The following is a 20496-nucleotide window of genomic DNA, read 5'->3' as shown; positions in this document are numbered from 1 at the left end:
GATACTTACATCTGTATTCATTAGTACTTATTAATATTAAAATTCCTGAATGCTCCTTATGAGCAGCGATACCAAGTCTTATCATTTTCTATTGATTTATGTAGTTACACGTCAACTAGTGCTAAAAATATATATGTGTTTCAGTTATGGCTATTCTTGTAACTTATCTACCCAACAAGAGGGCTGCAAAGTTGTCAAACAGGGACCACTCATAGAAGCGATTTATTTCAAACATATCAATAATGAAAGTTTTTGGTTTATTTTGTTTAACGTCCTATAAACAGCCAGGGTCATTTAAGGGCGTACCTGGTTTTGGAAGTGGAAGAAAGCCGGAGTACCCGGAGAAAAACCACTGACCTATGGTCAATACCAGGCAACTGCCCCACGTGGATTTCGAAATAAAAGACACATTTTCTCCAGCACACATCATACATAGAATGTCTTTATAGTTATGCAGTCCTCCCGATATGTTTTACAGGAATAGGCCTAAACCTGGTATTCTCCTTTATCTAGATATAAATGTCCTTATAATGCAGGTCCAGTGAGGATAATCTACTTTGTTTTGACACCCATATCCAACTGAAGGAGTTTCCAGTATACGTAGATATAGTATTGGTTAAAAAGTGGAGACTAAAAAGTTTTATCCCTCTGTTGTGAAGATAGTAAAATTCAGACCATGAACATAAATAGAGTATTCCAGAATTTTGTGTGTTGGGGGGGTTGGAGATGTTGTTTTAAAGATTTATGGATGATGGGGATATAGATATTATTATAATCATGTTTAACTATTTATTGGACGGTGGGGTACGCCTCTGAAAAAAGACCTCCAACCCCTCCAACACAAATAACTATGGAACAGTCCTAACTGACATTTGGTAATTTCTCCATTGATCAATAAGTACAAAGAAAACAAAAACATTGCACAAAGTTGAGGCTGATATGATACAGGATGTGACATTCTGTTGATCAATCTCCTTCCAGATCACAATCGATCACAGTTCCAAGGTATTGTTTAAAACTTGTGTTAGACAAGTCTACTAAAATTTGATCCTCACCATCCTTTTCCAAACTGTCATCACTTATTTTCACAAAACTCAAATCTGATTGGTCAATAGTACATTCAGGAGGAGTGTTTGAAATATCCTTGCCAACGTCCTCTTTCTTAATTCTTAGATTTTCAAAACTGCATGGTACCTGTTGCTCGAGTTGAATATCTTGCTCTCTGTGTACATCATCAATGGGCATGAAACTCAAATCTGTGGAATTATCATCTTCAAAGATTTTATTAACATGTTTGGATTTCAAAACTTTTGGTTTTTCAGCTACATGTTCAAAGCTAAGGTCTGCTTGATCTTTGACTTTTCTAGACGTGCCATGGTTTTCAGTTCCAGACCCTACGCTCAGATCAGAATTATCCCTTGACTCTATTTTTGACATGCCAGGATTTTCAGCTATAGGTTCAAAGCTTAAATCTGACGGATCCGTTGAGAATTTTTCCGACCTGGAAGCATTTTTAGCTACATCAGGCTCCAAGCTTAGATCCGACTGCTCTGTTGAGACTGGTTTAGACTTAATCAGATTTTCATCCCCACTCAACATGTCATTACTATGCACTGATTCCTCATCAGTGGATGAATGTGGCGGTTCAGAATCGACACCACCTTCTCCACATGTGGTTCCATTAGGTAAAATCACAAAACTTAGATCAGATTCGTCCACATTTCCTCCCGAACACCTTGCCATTAGATCTTTGTCAGCCGGGAGGTCGGTATTGCGTATGACATCAGAACTGGTGTCTACTTCACCTTCACTGCTTGTAAAACTATCACAGCTGTCCCTACGAGACTTCGACTCTCCAGGCTTGGAAGGCAAACTCACATCTCCTTTTGTTCTTACCCCAACAACTTTCATGATGACATCAAGCTGTTTCAAATAATCTTTGTGGCCATTCACCTGGTGGATACAGAGTTAAATATCCTGGTTAAATCATTCTAATATCAGACAAGCTAATCGGATCTACTTTTGTTTACACAGTGCACCGATCCTGCATACAATAAAATTCTACTTTCCTGAAAAATATATTATAATAACCGGGATATTATAACCATGAGCAAGCAATTATATGCCCCTTGAACCAAATATTGGGCCCATTAAGATAATGATACTAAGTGTAGAAAGAGATGAAATACACGGAAAAAAACATTATACAAAATTTATGTAACATCTGCTATAAAATAACGAATTGATACGGAACACAACACTATCTTATCTTTCTCTATGTGTACTGTTACAGTATTACTGTATTATATAGAACACAACACTATCTTATCTTTCTCCATGTGTTCTGTTACAGTATTACTGTATTATATAGAACACAACACTATCTTATCTTTCTCCATGTGTACTGTTACAGTATTACTGTATTATATAGAACACAACACTATCTTATCTTTCTCCATGTGTACTGTTACAGTATTACTGTATTATATAGAACACAACACTATCTTATCTTTCTCCATGTGTGTACTGTTACAGTATTACTGTATTATATAGAACACAACACTATCTTATCTTTCTCTATGTGGACTGTTACAGTATTACTGTATTATATAGAACACAACACTATCTTATCTTTCTCTATGTGTACTGTTACAGTATTACTGTATTATATAGAACACAACACTATCTTATCTTTCTCCATGTGTACTGTTACAGTATTACTGTATTATATAGAACACAACACTATCTTATCTTTCTCTATGTGTGTACTGTTACAGTATTACTGTATTATATAGAACACAACACTATCTTATCTTTCTCCGTGTGTACTGTTACAGTATTACTGTATTATATAGAACACAACACTATCTTATCTTTCTCCATGTGTACTGTTACAGTATTACTGTATTATATAGAACACAACACTATCTTATCTTTCTCCATGTGTACTGTTACAGTATTACTGTATTATATAGAACACAACACTATCTTATCTTTCTCTATGTGGACTGTTACAGTATTACTGTATTATATAGAACACAACACTATCTTATCTTTCTCCATGTGTACTGTTACAGTATTACTGTATTATATAGAACACAACACTATCTTATCTTTCTCCATGTGTACTGTTACAGTATTACTGTATTATATAGAACACAACACTATCTTATCTTTCTCTATGTGGACTGTTACAGTATTACTGTATTATATAGAACACAACACTATCATATCTTATCTCTCTCCATGCATGTATTAACTCATACTCACCACGTCACTCAGATCAATGTTGTGCATGCGACGGTTGTCCAATTTGATAGGGCTCAGCCCAGCAACGGTTGTTAAGTGGACTGACGCCGTACGGAACAAAAACTTCAACAGCCAGTCACCTCTAGTCGCCGACAGAACAAATTAATATGGATGATTTAATTAAGATTTACTATCTATATCTTATAAAAACAATCACTGACAGAACAAATATACATGATTTTATCACTGGTTAGAACTATCGTTATATTTAGATAAAAGAGTCAATGATAGAACTTTGTTTTTATAATGATGATTTAATTATGACTTATATAATTATATTCAACAAAAAAAATCATCGACAGAACAAAAGATGACAATTAAAACAATTAAAGCACCATATTCGTGATTGAAATGAATCAACTGGACACTTATAATTAATATTTCATACTATTGGTAAAAATGTATACTTCTTTATTCTATTCGATCTTCCTCTCTATACAATATATCATATAACACCTTTACCCAGTACTATGTATCCAGGGTGTTTGTACATGGATGTAGAGGGAGTATTTACCTGCAGTAACCATTGATGATTTTCCCACCAACAACTCTCGTTAGGCCACACCAAAGTTTGGGGTCACCTGACACTGGGGCACCCAATAGTATAGCGTCTTCCACAATCCCCTCACTTCCTGTATAATACAACATTGATTTTTAGTCATACATCTTGTATACAATACAACATCATGTACCTGTCAGTGAGTGTACCATATTTAGTCTAGTAAGCAATGAGGACACCTGTGATTTTGTTGGTTATACAAAGCTTTTCTGTTCAATTTGGTTTGATTATTCAAAATGTCATGTGATCAACCAAAAAATAAGTGCCTGCTTTGATGACATCTTACACATGCAACATTTTTCTCAAAAATGAATTCATTCATTTGGTTAGCAACTCTGAAGGAGATTGAAACCTCCTCTTGTATCTCACATTGACATCGGTGACCATTACATCGGTGACCATAACATCGGTGACCATTACATCGGTGACCATTACATTGGTGACCATTACATCGGTGACCATTACATCGGTGACCATTACTTTGGTGACCATTACATTGGTGACCATTACATTGGTGACCATTACATTGGTGACCATTACTTTGGTGACCATTACATTGGTGACCATTACATCGGTGACCATTACATCGGTGACCATTACTTCGGTGACCACTACATTGGTGACCACTACATTGGTGGGCACTACATTGGTGACCATTACATTGGTGACCATTACATTGGTGACCATTACATTGGTGACCACTACATTGGTGACCATTACATTGGTGGGCACTACATTGGTGACCATTACATTGGTGACCACTACATCGGTGACCATTACATCGGTGACCATTACATTGGTGACCATTACATCGGTGACCATTACATCGGTGACCATTACTTCGGTGACCACTACATTGGTGACCACTACATTGGTGACCACTACATTGTTGAACATTACATTGGTGACCATTACATCGGTGACCACTACATTGGTGGGCACTACATTGGTGACCATTACATTGGTGACCATTACATTGGTGACCATATATTACATTGGTGACCACTACATTGGTGACCATTACATTGGTGACCACTACATCGGTGACCATTACTTTGGTGACCACTACATCGGTGACCATATATTACATTGGTGACCACTACATCGGTGACCATTACTTTGGTGACCACTACATTGGTGACCATATATTACATTGGTGACCACTACATTGGTGACCATATATTACATTGGTGACCACTACATTGGTGACCATTACATTGGGTGAACACTACATCGGTGACCACTACATTGGGTGAACACTACATCGGTGACCACTACATTGGTGACCATTACATTGGTGACCATTACATCGGTGACCATTACATTGGTGACCATTACATCGGTGACCATTACATTGGTGACCACTACATTGGTGACCATTACATTGGTGACCACTACATTGGTGACCACTACATTGGTGACCACTACATTGGTGACCACTACATCGGTGACCATTACTTTGGTGACCACTACATCGGTGACCATTACATCGGTGACCATTACATCGGTGACCATTACATTGGTGACCACTACATCGGTGACCATTACATCGGTGACCATTACATCGGTGACCATTACATCGGTGACCACTACATCGGTGACCATTACATCGGTGACCACTACATCGGTGACCACTACATCGGTGACCATTACATCGGTGACCATTACTTTGGTGACCATTACATTGGTGGGCACTACATTGGTGACCATTACATTGGTGACCATTACTTTGGTGACCATTACTTTGGTGACCATTACATTGGTGACCATATATTACACTGGTGACCATTACATTGGTGACCATTACATCGGTGACCATTACTTTGGTGACCATTACATCGGTGACCATTACTTTGGTGACCATTACATCGGTGACCATTACATTGGTGACCATTACACTGGTGACCATTACATTGTGATGGTGACCACTACATATTGTTGTAAAAGTACTTCTAATACACCAAATAGGCAAAGAATCTGTGCATGTGCAAAGCTATTGAGCAAGTTCGATCAGAAACTATTGATAGTGATTATGGTCTAGCTAGAGTAGAACTTACTTTGGTTATATGTTATCCAACAAGTTAAAATGTGCATGTCTAGTGGTCTATGGTAGTGGTCGATGGTTCAACCACCAACTTTACCTTGGTTCGACAATGGCAACTAGATTTCATCTACGCATGTGTCACCATTTGAATGCATGGTAGTGATTGTTTGTTGTTTATCAGTACAGTGTATATGTAATCACATTTGATGGAACAACCTGACCAAAGTAAATAGATGATAATCAACCTCACTCAGAGTATGTACAATGTAACTTACCCTTTCTTTTGGAGAGTTCCTCTAAACAAGAGAAGACAACTCTGGCACCAAGACTGAATCCTATCAGAGTGACTGGTCGCTGACCCTATAAAGTAGGAAGAGTGAACAGTTCTGCTTCCAAAAATATCATATCTTTGGATATACAGGTTTTTAAGCTGTTTACGAATTACTTTACAAATATCATATCTGTAGGTATACAGGTTTTTTAGCTGTTATTAGTATGACCATTTACGAAATAAACAAATGTCTATTGTTTATCTTATATATATAGTGAATTGTGGCACTGGTTTTATCAACATTCCCTGAATTAAAAAATGTATTGGATAGCATTATTGGATTTAAGGCGAAACTGTTAGGTAAGGAACTGACCTTAAATTCTGTACAGTATTGCTTTCCTGTATCATAGTCATTAAATTCTGTACAGTATTGCTTTCCTGTATCATGGTCAAAGTTAAAGAATACTGCTACTGATCAAACCATAATACCCAGAATATTCTTGTAACACAAACTTTATCTAGAGAGCCCCATTAACATTAATTCACCCCTTAATTCAAAATCTGACCACATCATCTTTAATCACTGCCCATCTGTCCTGAAGGTGCCCCTGGCCATCCTTCACTTAGAGAAAATTGTTCCTTTATTCCTGACTAAGGGACAGCTAGTTCAATCTAGATTTAACTAAAATTCTTCTAGTTGTTTTAAGCTACAGTTGTAACTTTACAGTCTTGAATTTATACTCCTGATGAACCAATGAAAAGACTACCCGGTCTACCACATGCACTCTACATTCATTTGCCAGTCCACAATAAGAATGTATAGTTTTTATTTATTCATAGAAGCATCCATGGACTCTGTTTTTGTTTTCCTAAAATCTGCCAATCATCTGTTTCCTTCAAACAAATTCTATACCTGTTCCCTTGCCAGTAACACCTCTGCCAGCTCCCGGCCCACTGCTGTCGCTCGCTGTATGCACACACTCCAGGGATTGTCAATCACACCCGCCATAGAAACCAGGGTCGCTGGCCAGGTAATGGCAGACAAGATACCTGTAGTAGAATCAATATTGTAGAAACTCGAGATATGATAGAGTGAGTGACACCATACCAGTTTATATAGGCACTATTATGACTAGAAACCACCTCTTAAATTACTCATTATAAACCCATTGTAGGATAGACAGTTCCAAAACAGAAAGCTACTCCATCTCGCAGAAATCATGAATAAATGGCACCTTCCTCAGGAGAGATTCGTCCTAACCTGCAAGTGCTACATGTAAATAAGCTAGCTGGCCATGGGCTTCCTTTCATTTTTACTCTATTCTTGAAAATGTAGTCAGAAAAAACTTCATCATAAAGTACTTAATATATGACTTATATATGACCACTCGACATTCCCGAGAGCTAAGCATTTCCTTACCTGACAGTACTGTGTATTTGAGGGCTTCCTGTGTCGCTACAGACATAGCGCCCCCTAGGAGGTAGTCGAGAGCCCGTCCAAGCTGGATCAGGTACTTGGATTCCCATCGAAGACTGTACTGTTCCCGAGACTCGGCTAGGGAGTACCAAGGGTACCGAAAGTCTGTGAATATTGAACGTCTCATTAAGGTTTTGTCATCTGTATGAAAACTGATTCATCTAATTGGCACAGGTATTAATTAAGCAGCTATTATTAACAAATAGTAATTTAATCACCAAGTGGTAAAAACATTTATTTTCTTATTATCAAGAGATAATTCTATAATTAGATATTGTACATTTAATACAATTTCAAAAAATAAATCATACCACATTAGCCATGGTCACTTTGGAATTTCAAATCTATGTTGGCGTAAGTTGTTTGGGACGATGACTAAGAAAATAATCACATAAAACTGCAGGATTTATATTTCAATGGTTTAAATTTGAGAAATGCAAAAAAGGTTGATATTGTACTCGTAAAAGATAAATTGGTTTCCACAAGAACGGAGTCTGAATGTGTTTGGTGACAGTGCACGTCCCCATGCAGTCAGTGTAGTCTACACTTGGTCAAGTTTACGTTCTTATAAAAATTCATCATAGGCTACATTTGCCACTGTTGGCAGACTATTCTCTAGCCTGTATATATATATATATCGTATTCAGTCATCCTTCATAAAGGTATAACTAGAAAATGTCTGTAAGACATAAATGCCGCCAATGCCACTTGACATGCCCCAAACCTCGACAGTTCCCGAGATTAGCTAGTAACATTGCTTCAGGACGAGGCAGGATGGACATGAGTATATACCCCCTATACTATATGCCCCCCATTTCATGGCGGGGGCAGAACAAGGAATTATCATATCTTTGATTATAAAATGTTAAATTTTGATTGTTTCCTTCTTACCTGTCATGGAGGTGGAGAGCCAGCCGGACACTGCCACTGTGATGTGTAGTTGTTTGGCGGGATGAGGATCAACATTGAGACATGATCCAAAGACTAGTGGCTCAAACTCAAATTCTTCAACAGCACCCACTCGCTTCTTCATCTTGTATCCTGAGAAAAATAATGCCATATTATCAATATCAAGCTTTTTCTATCTAAAATGTTTATTTATAAAAGATTGCCATAGTGTTGTGGGAGATTTTGTGATTTTCACACCATGGTAAATTTCCAGTTTTCATCAGAAGTACACTTTAATACAAGAGGCCCAGAGGGCCTGTATCGCTCACTTGGTTTTCATGAGATATGAAACAAGAATGATGCTTAAGTATATTTGTCACTGGTATTGCTATGTCAAAATATCATAGGCATTTTATATAGGTACGTGAGGTTTTTATGCCAAAAAATGTATTAATCCATGAAATGAAATTGACATTTGGCGTAACCCCATAGGGATGCTACCACACAAATGTGAGTGATATCTCTTGCTTAGTTACAGAAAAGAAGTTGTTTAAACCAATTGACTCCTTTTGACCCCGCCCTCTGCCCCCCATGGGGTCAGTTCCTTCCTTTATAAATTTTGAATCCCTACCCAAAAGGATGCTACCAGTCAAATATGAGCTATATCCATTGTTAAGTTTCAGAGAATAAGTTGTTCATATCAATTTAGCCAAATTGACCCCTTTTTGCCTCACCCCTCAGCCCCCCGGGGGGTCAACCCCAAAATTTGTACAATTTTGAATCCCCACCCCATGACCATGCTACCATACAAACGTGAGTGATATCCATTGCTTAGTTTCAGAGAAAAAGTAGTTTATATTAATTTAGCAAAATTTACCATTTTGGCCCCCGCCCCTCAGTCCCCGGGGGGTCAGCACCACCATTTGTACAATTTTGAATCCTGACCCCAAAGGGATGCCCACAGTCAAATATGAACAATATCTATTGCTTGGTTTCAGAGGAGAAATTGTTCATATCAATATAGCTAAATTGACCCTTTTTGGCCCGGCCCCTCAGACCCCCCGGGGTCAGCCCTGTCATTTTTACAATTTCGAATCCCCACCAAATAGTGATGCTACCAGGAAAATATGAACAATATCCATTACGTGGTTTCAGAGAAGAAGTCATTTATATCAATATAGCCCAATTGACCTCATTTGGCCCCGCCCCTCAGGCCCCTGGAGGGTCATCCCCATCATTTGTACAATTTTGAATCCCCACCCCATAGTGATGCTACCTAGGAAATATGAGCGATATCCATTGCTCGGTTTCAGAGAAGAAGCCGTTTATATCAATATAGCCAAATTGACCCCTTTAAGCCCCACCCCAGAAGCCCCCAGGGGGTCAGCCCCATCATTTGGACAATTTTGAGTCCCCTACCCACAGGGATGCTTCTGACCAAATTTGTTTAAATTCCGATCAGCGGTTATGAAGAAGAAGTAAAATAAGTTAATTGTTGACGGACAGACGACGGATGGACGACGGACAAAGGACACCATGGTATGGCATAAGCTCACCTTGGTTCTTCGGACCAGGTGAGCTAGTAATCATTTCAATCCTTGGGCACATTCAGATGTTCCATGCCAGTCAACAGTCAAAACTATTCACCAGGTTGTGATTTTCTAGCTATTTTCATGGGAAACAGTCAAACATGCTTACAATTTACAGTTTGCATTAGAGAATCAGTAATAATAAGTAAAGATGACCAGACAACATCCGCAGGAAGATCTTCAACTGGTTTAATGGTTTACATGTTTCGGCATACTAGGTATGCCGTCCTCAGAACCTAGAGAATCAGGTAAAAATCTTGTTTATCTTAAGCCAGAATGTCCAGCTACTGACCTGTGAGTCCAGCCCCTGCCACACCGAACAGGGAGCCTATAATGGCCACACCTGCTGATGACCCCAGCACTGCTGCTCCAGTTCCACCGATGATTGCCCCCGCACCTGCCGCCACCAGCGGTGCTGCCAGACCTCCGGTCAAACCTTAAATTACATACATTGTAAGACCTCTGGTCAAACCTTAAATTATATACATTGTAAGACCTCTGGTCAAACCTTAAATTACATAATTGTAAGACCTCTGGTCAAACCTTAAATTACATACATTGTAAATCCTCTGGTCAAACCTTAAATTATATACATTGTAAGACCTCTGGTCAAACCTTAAATTACATACATTGTAAGACCTCTGGTCAAACCTTGAATTATATACATTGTAGAAATCTCTATTTACATGTAATTATATTATAGTGGTACATATTACACAGATCACCTCACAGTTACATTATTGTGGAGTTTAATTTATAAACAAATTCGATATATACTAATACAGTAGCTGTTTACTTACCTATCAACGTTCCTCCCACAGTTGTAGCTAGACCGATAAGAGCAAATCTTTTGGCCTTTTCCTTCCTTGAATTCCTCTGTTTTTCCTTCTTTTCTTCCCTGTTTTACAAACAACCAGATACAATCCAATGACGTGCTGATTTCATATCATATCATATCACTTTTTAAATTACTGTTTGAAACACTTGATCAATGTGAATAGCAGAGAGTGTTCTAGAGCTTAATAAGGAACAACAAGCTGAAAACACAAGTCTGAATCAAACATTGGTATACTGCGGAAATGTCCTACCTGCAAAAATCCTATAAAGTTTTGATCTTTTGTGATGTGAATCCATTATGACAGTTAACACAAACAGCTACATAGTATGAAAATATAATTAACATAATTTAGTTCCATAAGAAAAGAATTTTCCTTCTTATATCAATGTAAATGAACATTTCGCTGGCGATGAATGAATATTTCTGTTGTTAACAGTCAAGTACTTTATACTGTAAGATATGTAGCTAGTGCACCATCTGTGGAAAACCTGGTACATTTCGGAGTTTTCATTAGTGAATTTGATTTTAAGTAGTACTTTTTTTCATTAATATTTTTAAAAAAAAACCAGCAAAACATCACATAAATTGTCTTTGAAAAGGAGAAAACAGCAAATAACTGTTATGTTGGATCTGCCATCATAGTGATAAAATGATAAGTTTATCATCCTATAGAGCTAATTATGTCCTATAAACTTCAGAATCATGGCTGTGTATATAGCCAACATATATAGTTACAAATTTAGATATCACTAGATAATATCACAGTATAAAATGTATATGAAACAATTAAGCATGATACTTTAAATATACTATTATAACACTTTGAATACTTACGGTTTTATCCACTGATATGTTAAAAAAATAACATACATGTATTAATAGCTAAACTTAACAGGTCATCACATGTACTCTACATATACAACCTATCATTTAGAGACTACTTCAATAAAACTTCTAATTTATTATAAAAGCAATAAGCCAAATACTTGCCATGCAATAAAATTATCTATTATAACGAATGCAAACTCAACTTGAAATAAAAGGCAATTTGAATTCAAAATTAAATATACAGTATACAAATATCATAACTTATAATGAATGTTTGTAATCACATAATAGTGATGCGTAAATGATGAACAAATGAAATGGGTATGGGGGTGGAGGAGTGGAGGGTACTTTAACGTTGGGGAGTGGAAGGAGGATGCAAAAACAAACATGATAACATCAGTAATTTGGTACAAATAAAATAACTACCGGTAGTCAAACTAAAGACTTCTAATATCTTTATATTTTGAATGAAATTTGTTTCTGAAACTGAATTGTGTCAACAACATATATTGCACTAGAAACAAAACGGATCATTTAGCAGCCATTTTACCTCATCGCTCTGTGAAACAGGAAAGAACCAGTAATTGTTTGTATTAGTTGAATATGCATCTTAAAACATGGTGGAGTTATCTCCCTTCTAAATTAGAATTGTCCTTTATATCTGGTCAGTATCAATTAAAAATGAACTTGTAGTTGTATACTTGTTATCACAGGTATCACAACTTATAACTATAAATGAAATTTACCATTTATCAAAGAAATAGACTAATTACATACCGGTATATATTTTACCATTTATCAAAGAAATAGACTAATTACATACCGGTATATGTTTTTATCTGCAAATCTCCAAGGAAGAATACAGTTCCTAATTACAACAACATACAGACCCAATGTACATACGTTTGAATAATGATTTTCTTAAATTGATTCTCTCACACCCATAACATAATTAATAGATTGAAATACATGTAATAATCTTTTATCTGCAAATATCCCAGGAAGAAAAAAGTTCACCTGAGGACAGTAACCACAGCACAATGAGTCAATATGTATGTACCTAGGTTTGAGTGCTGATTTCCTTAAATAGATTTTCTCTCTCTACCATAAATATTTGAATCTCCATTGATTTATTCTAGTTCCAGCTTGATTATTATTCTACACACAAACCAGACCATTTACACAACACCTTGTAATCATTCACAGTCTCTACAGAATGTTACGTGAATTACACTGAATAGGTCATCTACTATAGGCAAATCATCAACAAACACTGTATCCATGTAATTAACATATTGTATATTAGATTGTCTAGGACAAAAAGACAATTTGGTCTTTGAATTTTTCTTTGATTTCGGATGACATCAAATGTCTGGCCACCTGTCAGCCATTTTCTTTATCATATTATAATTCTCAAATTTGACCATACACATACAGCTGTAGGAAGCGACTTTGAGAACAATCCTTGACAACAGATAGCAGCAAATCCCCAGACATGTAGAAAGCCAAATGGACCACAAATAACAGATCCTTGACATTGGATCAGATGAAGGACTAAATCAATAAAGAGGTATCTTCCATTGTCTTGATAATATGTCCCAATACTTAAACTCCATGTCACTGTTGCAGCCGGGTTCTGATATTAGGATATTGAAACCAATGGGATTAATCTTTTTCCAAAATACTGAATGATAATATTTCTACCTTTGTTGTCTGGTTAATAACTATCTGTGAAAAACCTTTCACTGACATTTATATGACAGACAAACTTACTCTGACATCTCATAAGCTTCATGACTGGCCGAGTCCAGAGAGTCAGCCATGGAAGCCTCAATCTCCTCCAGCGTGTCCCAACTTACTCTCAGCTGCCAGGCAACATGCTTTATCAACACTCGCATTCGGGAGTCATAGCAACCTACAACACAAAATATAAGTTGTTATAGCAACTTATATCTGTTACAGTACATCAAATTTGTTAAAGCAGCTTATTACATAATCTGTAGGTTTCTGATTTTTTATCATCCTTTTTATCAACCATACAGGCATATATTTCATAGTCCAACTCAGGGTTAAAATATCAGAAACCTGAAGATCAATAGTTTATCACAGTACATCAAGTTTGTCATAGCAACCTCTAAAGCTAATACAGTATATCAAAGTTGTCAAGCCATTAACGGATGGTTTTAATCAGATTGCAATTTGTAGCAACCTACGACATGTGCTCAAATAAACAAGACAAAGTAGGGCAACTGCATACAAAATTTTATCAAATTAATGTAGGTGACAGAGCATCATTGAACTAGGGATAAATTTCCGCATGAATTATTTTTGTAACATAGTATCTTTAGCTGTTAAACTATTTATAGACTGTCGCCAGCTTAACAATACAGGTATATGTGTGAATTTTGTATATCCTATTAAAATCATTAAACATGAAGACAAAAGAAGGAATACCACACCAGAAAGATGGCCATCTGGGAGTGAATGTAATTAAAAGTTCAATGTATCACGAGTTACCATTGGAGATTGATAGAGTAAGGAGATCTGACACGACCGGTACACCAGATTTTTCCAGAACCGGCTCCTCTAGGACCATGTCTACATACGGCCGGACATCATCAAAGCCCTGACCTTCCATGATGGCCATCACTGAATCTCTTGCCTGTGAAGGGAAAAAAAGGAATTTTTGACATTCAGTTAAGGATCTACGCCACCTACACCAGAATGTACATTTCATCTCCAAAAGAGTTCCAGTCAACAGGACTAAATGATCTTTTTATTTAGCTGATGGCATACTTGAAAGGAATCAAACATGAAATGCTAAAAGTTAAGTAATTATATATAAAAGTTAAGTAAATATATATAAAAGTTAAGTAAATATATATAAAAGCTAATTTATTATATATAAAAGTTAAGTAATTATATATAAACATCAAGTAATTTTTAGATAAAGGTTAAGTAATTATATATAAAAGTTAAGTGATTTATATACATAAAAGTTACTACACTAACACTCATGAATATGAAGTTTGAAATGTTGATTGAATAGCCAAAAAATCTCTAAAATAAAATATTGTATTATAGGGTATTTCGTAAATATTATCAATGATACTTTTTGACATCCAAACAGGTATATGCCAACTAATATGCATGGATTATCTCTGCACAGGATTTGGATTTAACAGTTTCGGCTTGATTATTTCATTTTTCCACAACTAGCTTGTATGTAAATTTAACTTAAATTTCATTAGAACCAGACAGAACCACTTAATTCTTATAGCCATATACTTCTAAACATGAAATGTTTGGTGATTCTTCAGGCTTTGATACTTAATGTAATTACCATCTAATCAGTAATGTACAAACCTGGCTCGGCAGATGCAAGTGTTCCACAATCCTTTCCATGGAGACCTTCTTATACTCACTAAAGAAAGCAAATGGAAATATTGATCTCATGAGTAACACAAATATCTGGACAAATATAACAAATATATGACGGAAAATAACATTTAAAATAATCTGTTGACAATAATATAAGGATAAACTACATATACTTCACGACTTCTATATGATTTTGCCTAAAGTTTTCAAAATCATAATATCTGCAAAATCAATGGATATTCCTACCACATTAATTACTGTATTTCTACGGAGACCTTTGGCTATAAATCATTATAATTGTACAATAACTTATTTCATTTATTTCTCCAGTTTTATTTATTTGTATAGAATTTGCTCAGACAAACTGTCTATAAAAGCTTTTTAAAAGTCTCCTGAAAAACACTTCTATTCATTAATAAATAAATCTATTATTCATGAAATATATAGAGGTTACACAACGAGTGGTTGTTGGAATTGGAATTTATTTCACACGAGTAAGTTATTTTTTAAAAGTTACAAAAGACACGAGCTTTAGCGAGTGTTTTTTGCAACTTTTAAAAAATAACTTACAAGTGTGAAATAAATTCCATATCCAACAATTTCGAGTCGTGTGACCTGTTTCTACCACAATAATATCGGTTTGAATCAAAGGGAAACGTGGTCAAGTATAATTTCGCGTATGCAAATAAAGTGTACCGGTGACGTCCGGGACCCAGTGATGTGACGTCATTAGATTATTGATGACGTCAATAACAATTGCAGCTTGGGTCAAAGTTCACCGTGTTAGCCAATCAAAATGCGTACAGAGTTTATACCAGCTGTAATGATTAACTGATGGTCTGAGAGTTGAATAACACAGGGTATTGTGGTAGAAATATTTTTTGTATTAGATTTCAACAAACAGAATACTGATATAATGTAAAAACAACACAATAACACACTTGTGCCATTTGTCTTCAAACAGCTGAAGGAAGGAGATAGCACACAATGCTGAGTAGGAATAGGCCCCCACATCTGATAACTTGCGATGGAGTATCTTTGATATGTCTGAAAAAAAAAGAAGAATATTGGGACATTAATATCTGTACTGGACAGTCATGACAGGTATTTTGCTTGTACATGTTATGGTGCATTCAAATCTACATGTAACAGCTTAACAGAATGGTGCATCAGCAACATATCAGTAGTTGCTATAGACACAGTATGAAATCATACTTAAAGCCACATACTCCCGAAGAAATATATATCAATGTTTACATTTTGAGCTTTTTACAGTTTTCAGACTTGATACATACCTAACTGATTATCGTGAATGAGAAACTGAAAGAAAATGTATATTTATGAAAGGATACAGTGAATTCCCAATAAATAATAACTGTGGCAGCCTGACCAAGTTTCTCTAAAAATTAGTCCCACAATGCAATGGCAGGTTTTACAGTTCATACAAAATGGCAGAATGCTGAAAGCGTGGACCTGGGAAAACGCAGACAGATTCTGCCAAAAAAAAGACACAAACGTGAGTGGAATCGGCAAAACCCTGGTATGTCCTTAGGAAAGGAAATGATTCGTTGGAACTTAGTGAGAAAAGAAAAGGTAATAGACTTGAATTCCGATTTTGGCGGACATCTATTGGATTGCTGGTTAGCTTCTGAACATTGTCAACTTCACTGATCTATAATTTTATCAATGTTTTGTTGTATGCATATTGCTACATTTTAAAATTAAGTATTTAAATGTAAACTATGTTTATTTTGTTCAGTTATTACGTGAATATTCTGTTGATATGTTTAAATGAAAGCATTATTTGGAAAAGTTCACATATGCTCGATATGTAAACAATGGCCATGTGTGTAGTTTATATGCAGGGCCCGTTGTTATAGCCTCGTTCTCGGCTCGGTGACAAATCTCACGATAAATATAAATGCGGTGAGTTATTTTTATACACTGATATGTCTCAAGGACTCCCCGGTCAAGCGTCCAGGCCAGTGGTCATTATAATGTTAGAAGAGCGTGAATGAGCATCTTGGATTGCCATTAATACATGTGTGCAACTAGAATTTTAGGTTGTTTGGGAGTATGTGGCTTTAAGAAAATCTCTATAGACAGTATTATAAATTATAACATTTATAGTTATTACATTTGTTTGTTTTTGTTTTTGTTTTTTTTTGTTGGTTTTATTGCTCCGTTAACTGAACCAGGGTCATTTGTGTGGCGGGGCCTTGTAGTAGTTACAGTATAGTGACTACTTCATTGAACAACATATATGGGAGACCCATTGCATGCCCTCCTCGGAGAGCAATTATAAGGGTAATGACAGCCAGCTGGTTCCTTTTCAGGTAGGGTCTTCTTGAAGAAGTTAGTGACTTACTCCCTGAACAATATATACTGAAGAACCATCACATGCTATTCAGAGCAATAAGAAGTGTAATTTAGTGTGCCCTGTTGCCTATATTACCTAATTAAGGCATGTCAGCAACTGGCAATGTATACGTAGAAGAAGAAGAAATCATAATATACTGTTTGGAAACTTGGATTCAGAAGTTGTTCCTCTTCTTTTTTATTTGTTATAGATACTATGATGTAGGGCTTTCAATTCTCAACTTTAGAATCTGCTGAGATGAGGAGTGTCAGAGGTGGTGGGCTAGTGATGAAGTGTTTGAACACCTTAACCACTAGGCCTACGCGGACGCCCCTCCTTTTTTCCATAAGAACATAAGTAGACATTTGTGTGCAATTTTCGTACGCTTCTAAACATTTGGCGGGAGTATATGGTATAGCATAATCATTTGTCTGGCTTTCCTGCAGGGCCCAGGAAAAACTTTCACAAGCACTCGTCCATCGGACTAGTGGCCTGGTTAAAAGTACTCGTCCGAACAAAGAATTCACTAGTCCGGAAAAACAATCCAATTTTCGTTGAGCCATTTTTATTCAGACATCCTCGGACACCATTATACTTACATGTCACCCGGAACACTCGGAGGTTATCAGTCATCGTACATGGACTTCCGATCTACAGACGAAGATAGGCCTACTTACCTGCTATCATGCCGAAATTAAAATCATGATGTGTTAACGGTTTTGTGTTGACTTTCCCCGAAAAACCGTTTTGATTTGGCTATCTATGATTTGGTTATTTGTTTGATCTCTTACGTTTTTCAGCCTCCTATATTCTTCAATCTATCTCTTTGAAACTTTGTGGGTTTTATAGTCGTGATATGTAGTTTTGTTTTCCTGAATGGCATGTTCTTCTCAAACAGTAAATGGGCAAAGCAGAGGTCTACAGCACATCATAGGAGGGCATACAAAAGTGCATCGGTCCAACAATGGTTACGATATCACAGCTACTTCTCAAACTATTTCGAATTCATATCAAAATCAATCCATTAGAATAATTTTGTGTGCAAGCTTACTTTCGCTTTTACTTTTTTACAAATCCACGTTCAAGCATGCAGACTATGACGTGTACAAAAAAGAAATGTTGATCAACATTAACTAGCCACCACTGCAAATCAAAAGGTTGATGACTTGTGGATTTACCTTTATTATCATCGACTTCAATGTCAGAATTATCCTTTTCCTTTTGCGCTTTACCATTTTTTGCTTCAGTCAGCTGATACTTTGCCCCATCTTCGGCCATGACAGTATGGCTACTTCCTGTTTACTTTACGGTCTCACTAGTTACCGACAAGAGCCGACAAGAGCCGACAAGAAACTAGATTTACCGACAAGAGCCGACAAGAAGTTAGAATTACCGACAAGAAGCCGACAAGAAAGAAAATGAGAGATAAAAAAGCTTTTATTTATCAATACAATGTATGATTTGATTATTTTTTCTATTTTTGAATATTTTGTGGTCTGATATAATGGTTTTGACAGGTAATATTGAGCCGACAAGAACAGGAATGAAAAGTTGACTCAAGTAATTAATGAGACAAGTTATACATATTCCGCTCAAAGTTGCTTCGTCGAAGACGATGTAGCTAAACAAATTTTGGATGAGCATAGAATGTCGGTTAACGACAGAAAACCTGTAAAAGTATCAGGTAATGGAAACTGTCTCTTTAATGCTTTGTCAATGGACATTACTGGCAACCTGGGCAAAGAAAACGCACAAAAAATGCAAAAACTCTATCGCTTAAAAAACAAAAACTTCAGTGAGTCTGGTGGGACCGTTAGTGGTGGAATATTTGACTGTTGAAACCAAAAACATTCACCAACAGAATATGTTTATCTTCGAATGCTTTTGATTGGTGGGACCGTTTGTATATACATGTATGTACATATTTGAAAAAAAAAAAACAAAAAAAAAACAAAAAACAAAAAACAAACAAAAAACAAAAACAAAAAATCATTAGGACCTCGAAGTAGAACCACGTCCACGTCGTGAGGTCTGGTAACATGTATTTATAGTTGACAAAATGCATGGCTAGGAGTTCTACAAAACAAATACATGAAAACAAAACAAAACAAAGAAATAAAGAATATTACATTAGACCCCAAAACAATCCAAATACATAATAAATAACTAATAAATGAACAAATCAAACATAGTATTAATAAATGAAATGTGTTTCATCTTTTATTTACTTTCTTGTCGGTAATTCCAGCCTCTTGTCGGTAGATCTATTTTTTCTTGTCGGCTCAATATTACTTGTCGCCAACATTACATTAGACAACAAAACAATCCAAAATAATATACATGTATATAAACAAATCAAACACTCTGATAATAAAAACAAAATAGAAAGTAACTATTTTGTATTTCATTTTCTTTCCTATCGGCTTCTTGTCGGTAATTGCACCCTCTTGTCGGTAAATCTATGTTCTTGTCGGCTCAATATTACCTGTCACAACCATTATATCAGGCCACAAAATATTCCAAATAGAAAAAATTAACAAATCATACATTGTATTAATAAATAAAAACTATTTTATCTCTCATTTCCTTTCTTGTCGGCTTCTTGTCGGTAATTCTAACTTCTTGTCGGCTCTTGTCGGTAAATCTAGTTTCTTGTCGGCTCTTGTCGGCTCTTGTCGGTAACTAGTGAGACCCGGTACGACGATTTACCCAAAAACACCCAAAAACACCCAAAACTACCCAAAAACACCCAAAAACCACCCAAAAACACCATAAACCTACCCAAAAACACCCTTAAATGTCGAGATAATCGCATTATCACATTAAAATTAGTGTTAAAACATTTTTTTGTCGACTTGCTAAACTACGATTTTGATTTTTGTTTTCTTGGTCCGTATATTTCAAGACACAAAAACGCACAACAACTACCCAAAAACACTCCAAAACACCATAA

General features: G+C 36.1%; 1 protein-coding gene across 1 annotated transcript; it reads right to left on the bottom strand.

Annotated features, from left to right (window-relative positions):
• Positions 1–326: 326 nt before the first annotated feature.
• On the bottom strand, positions 327–18830 carry LOC117345388 (transmembrane and coiled-coil domain-containing protein 4-like). The gene is made up of 14 exons (XM_033908462.1): positions 18722–18830; positions 16126–16231; positions 15170–15227; positions 14321–14465; positions 13577–13718; positions 10938–11035; positions 10430–10573; positions 8552–8701; positions 7604–7765; positions 7097–7233; positions 6188–6272; positions 3824–3941; positions 3271–3391; positions 327–1953 (listed from the first exon to the last, which is right to left on the bottom strand). The coding sequence occupies exons 1-14, from the start codon at positions 18819–18821 to the stop codon at positions 967–969; spliced, it is 2553 nt and encodes an 850-aa protein (XP_033764353.1). The 5' UTR covers positions 18822–18830; the 3' UTR covers positions 327–966.
• Between the last annotated feature and the right edge of the window lie 1666 nt (positions 18831–20496).

Source organism: Pecten maximus, chromosome 16 (genome assembly GCF_902652985.1).
Source record: "Pecten maximus chromosome 16, xPecMax1.1, whole genome shotgun sequence".
Taxonomy (NCBI): domain Eukaryota; kingdom Metazoa; phylum Mollusca; class Bivalvia; order Pectinida; family Pectinidae; genus Pecten; species Pecten maximus.
The sequence above is the reverse complement of the archived record's forward strand: the minus strand, read 5'-3'. Positions and strand labels throughout refer to the sequence as shown.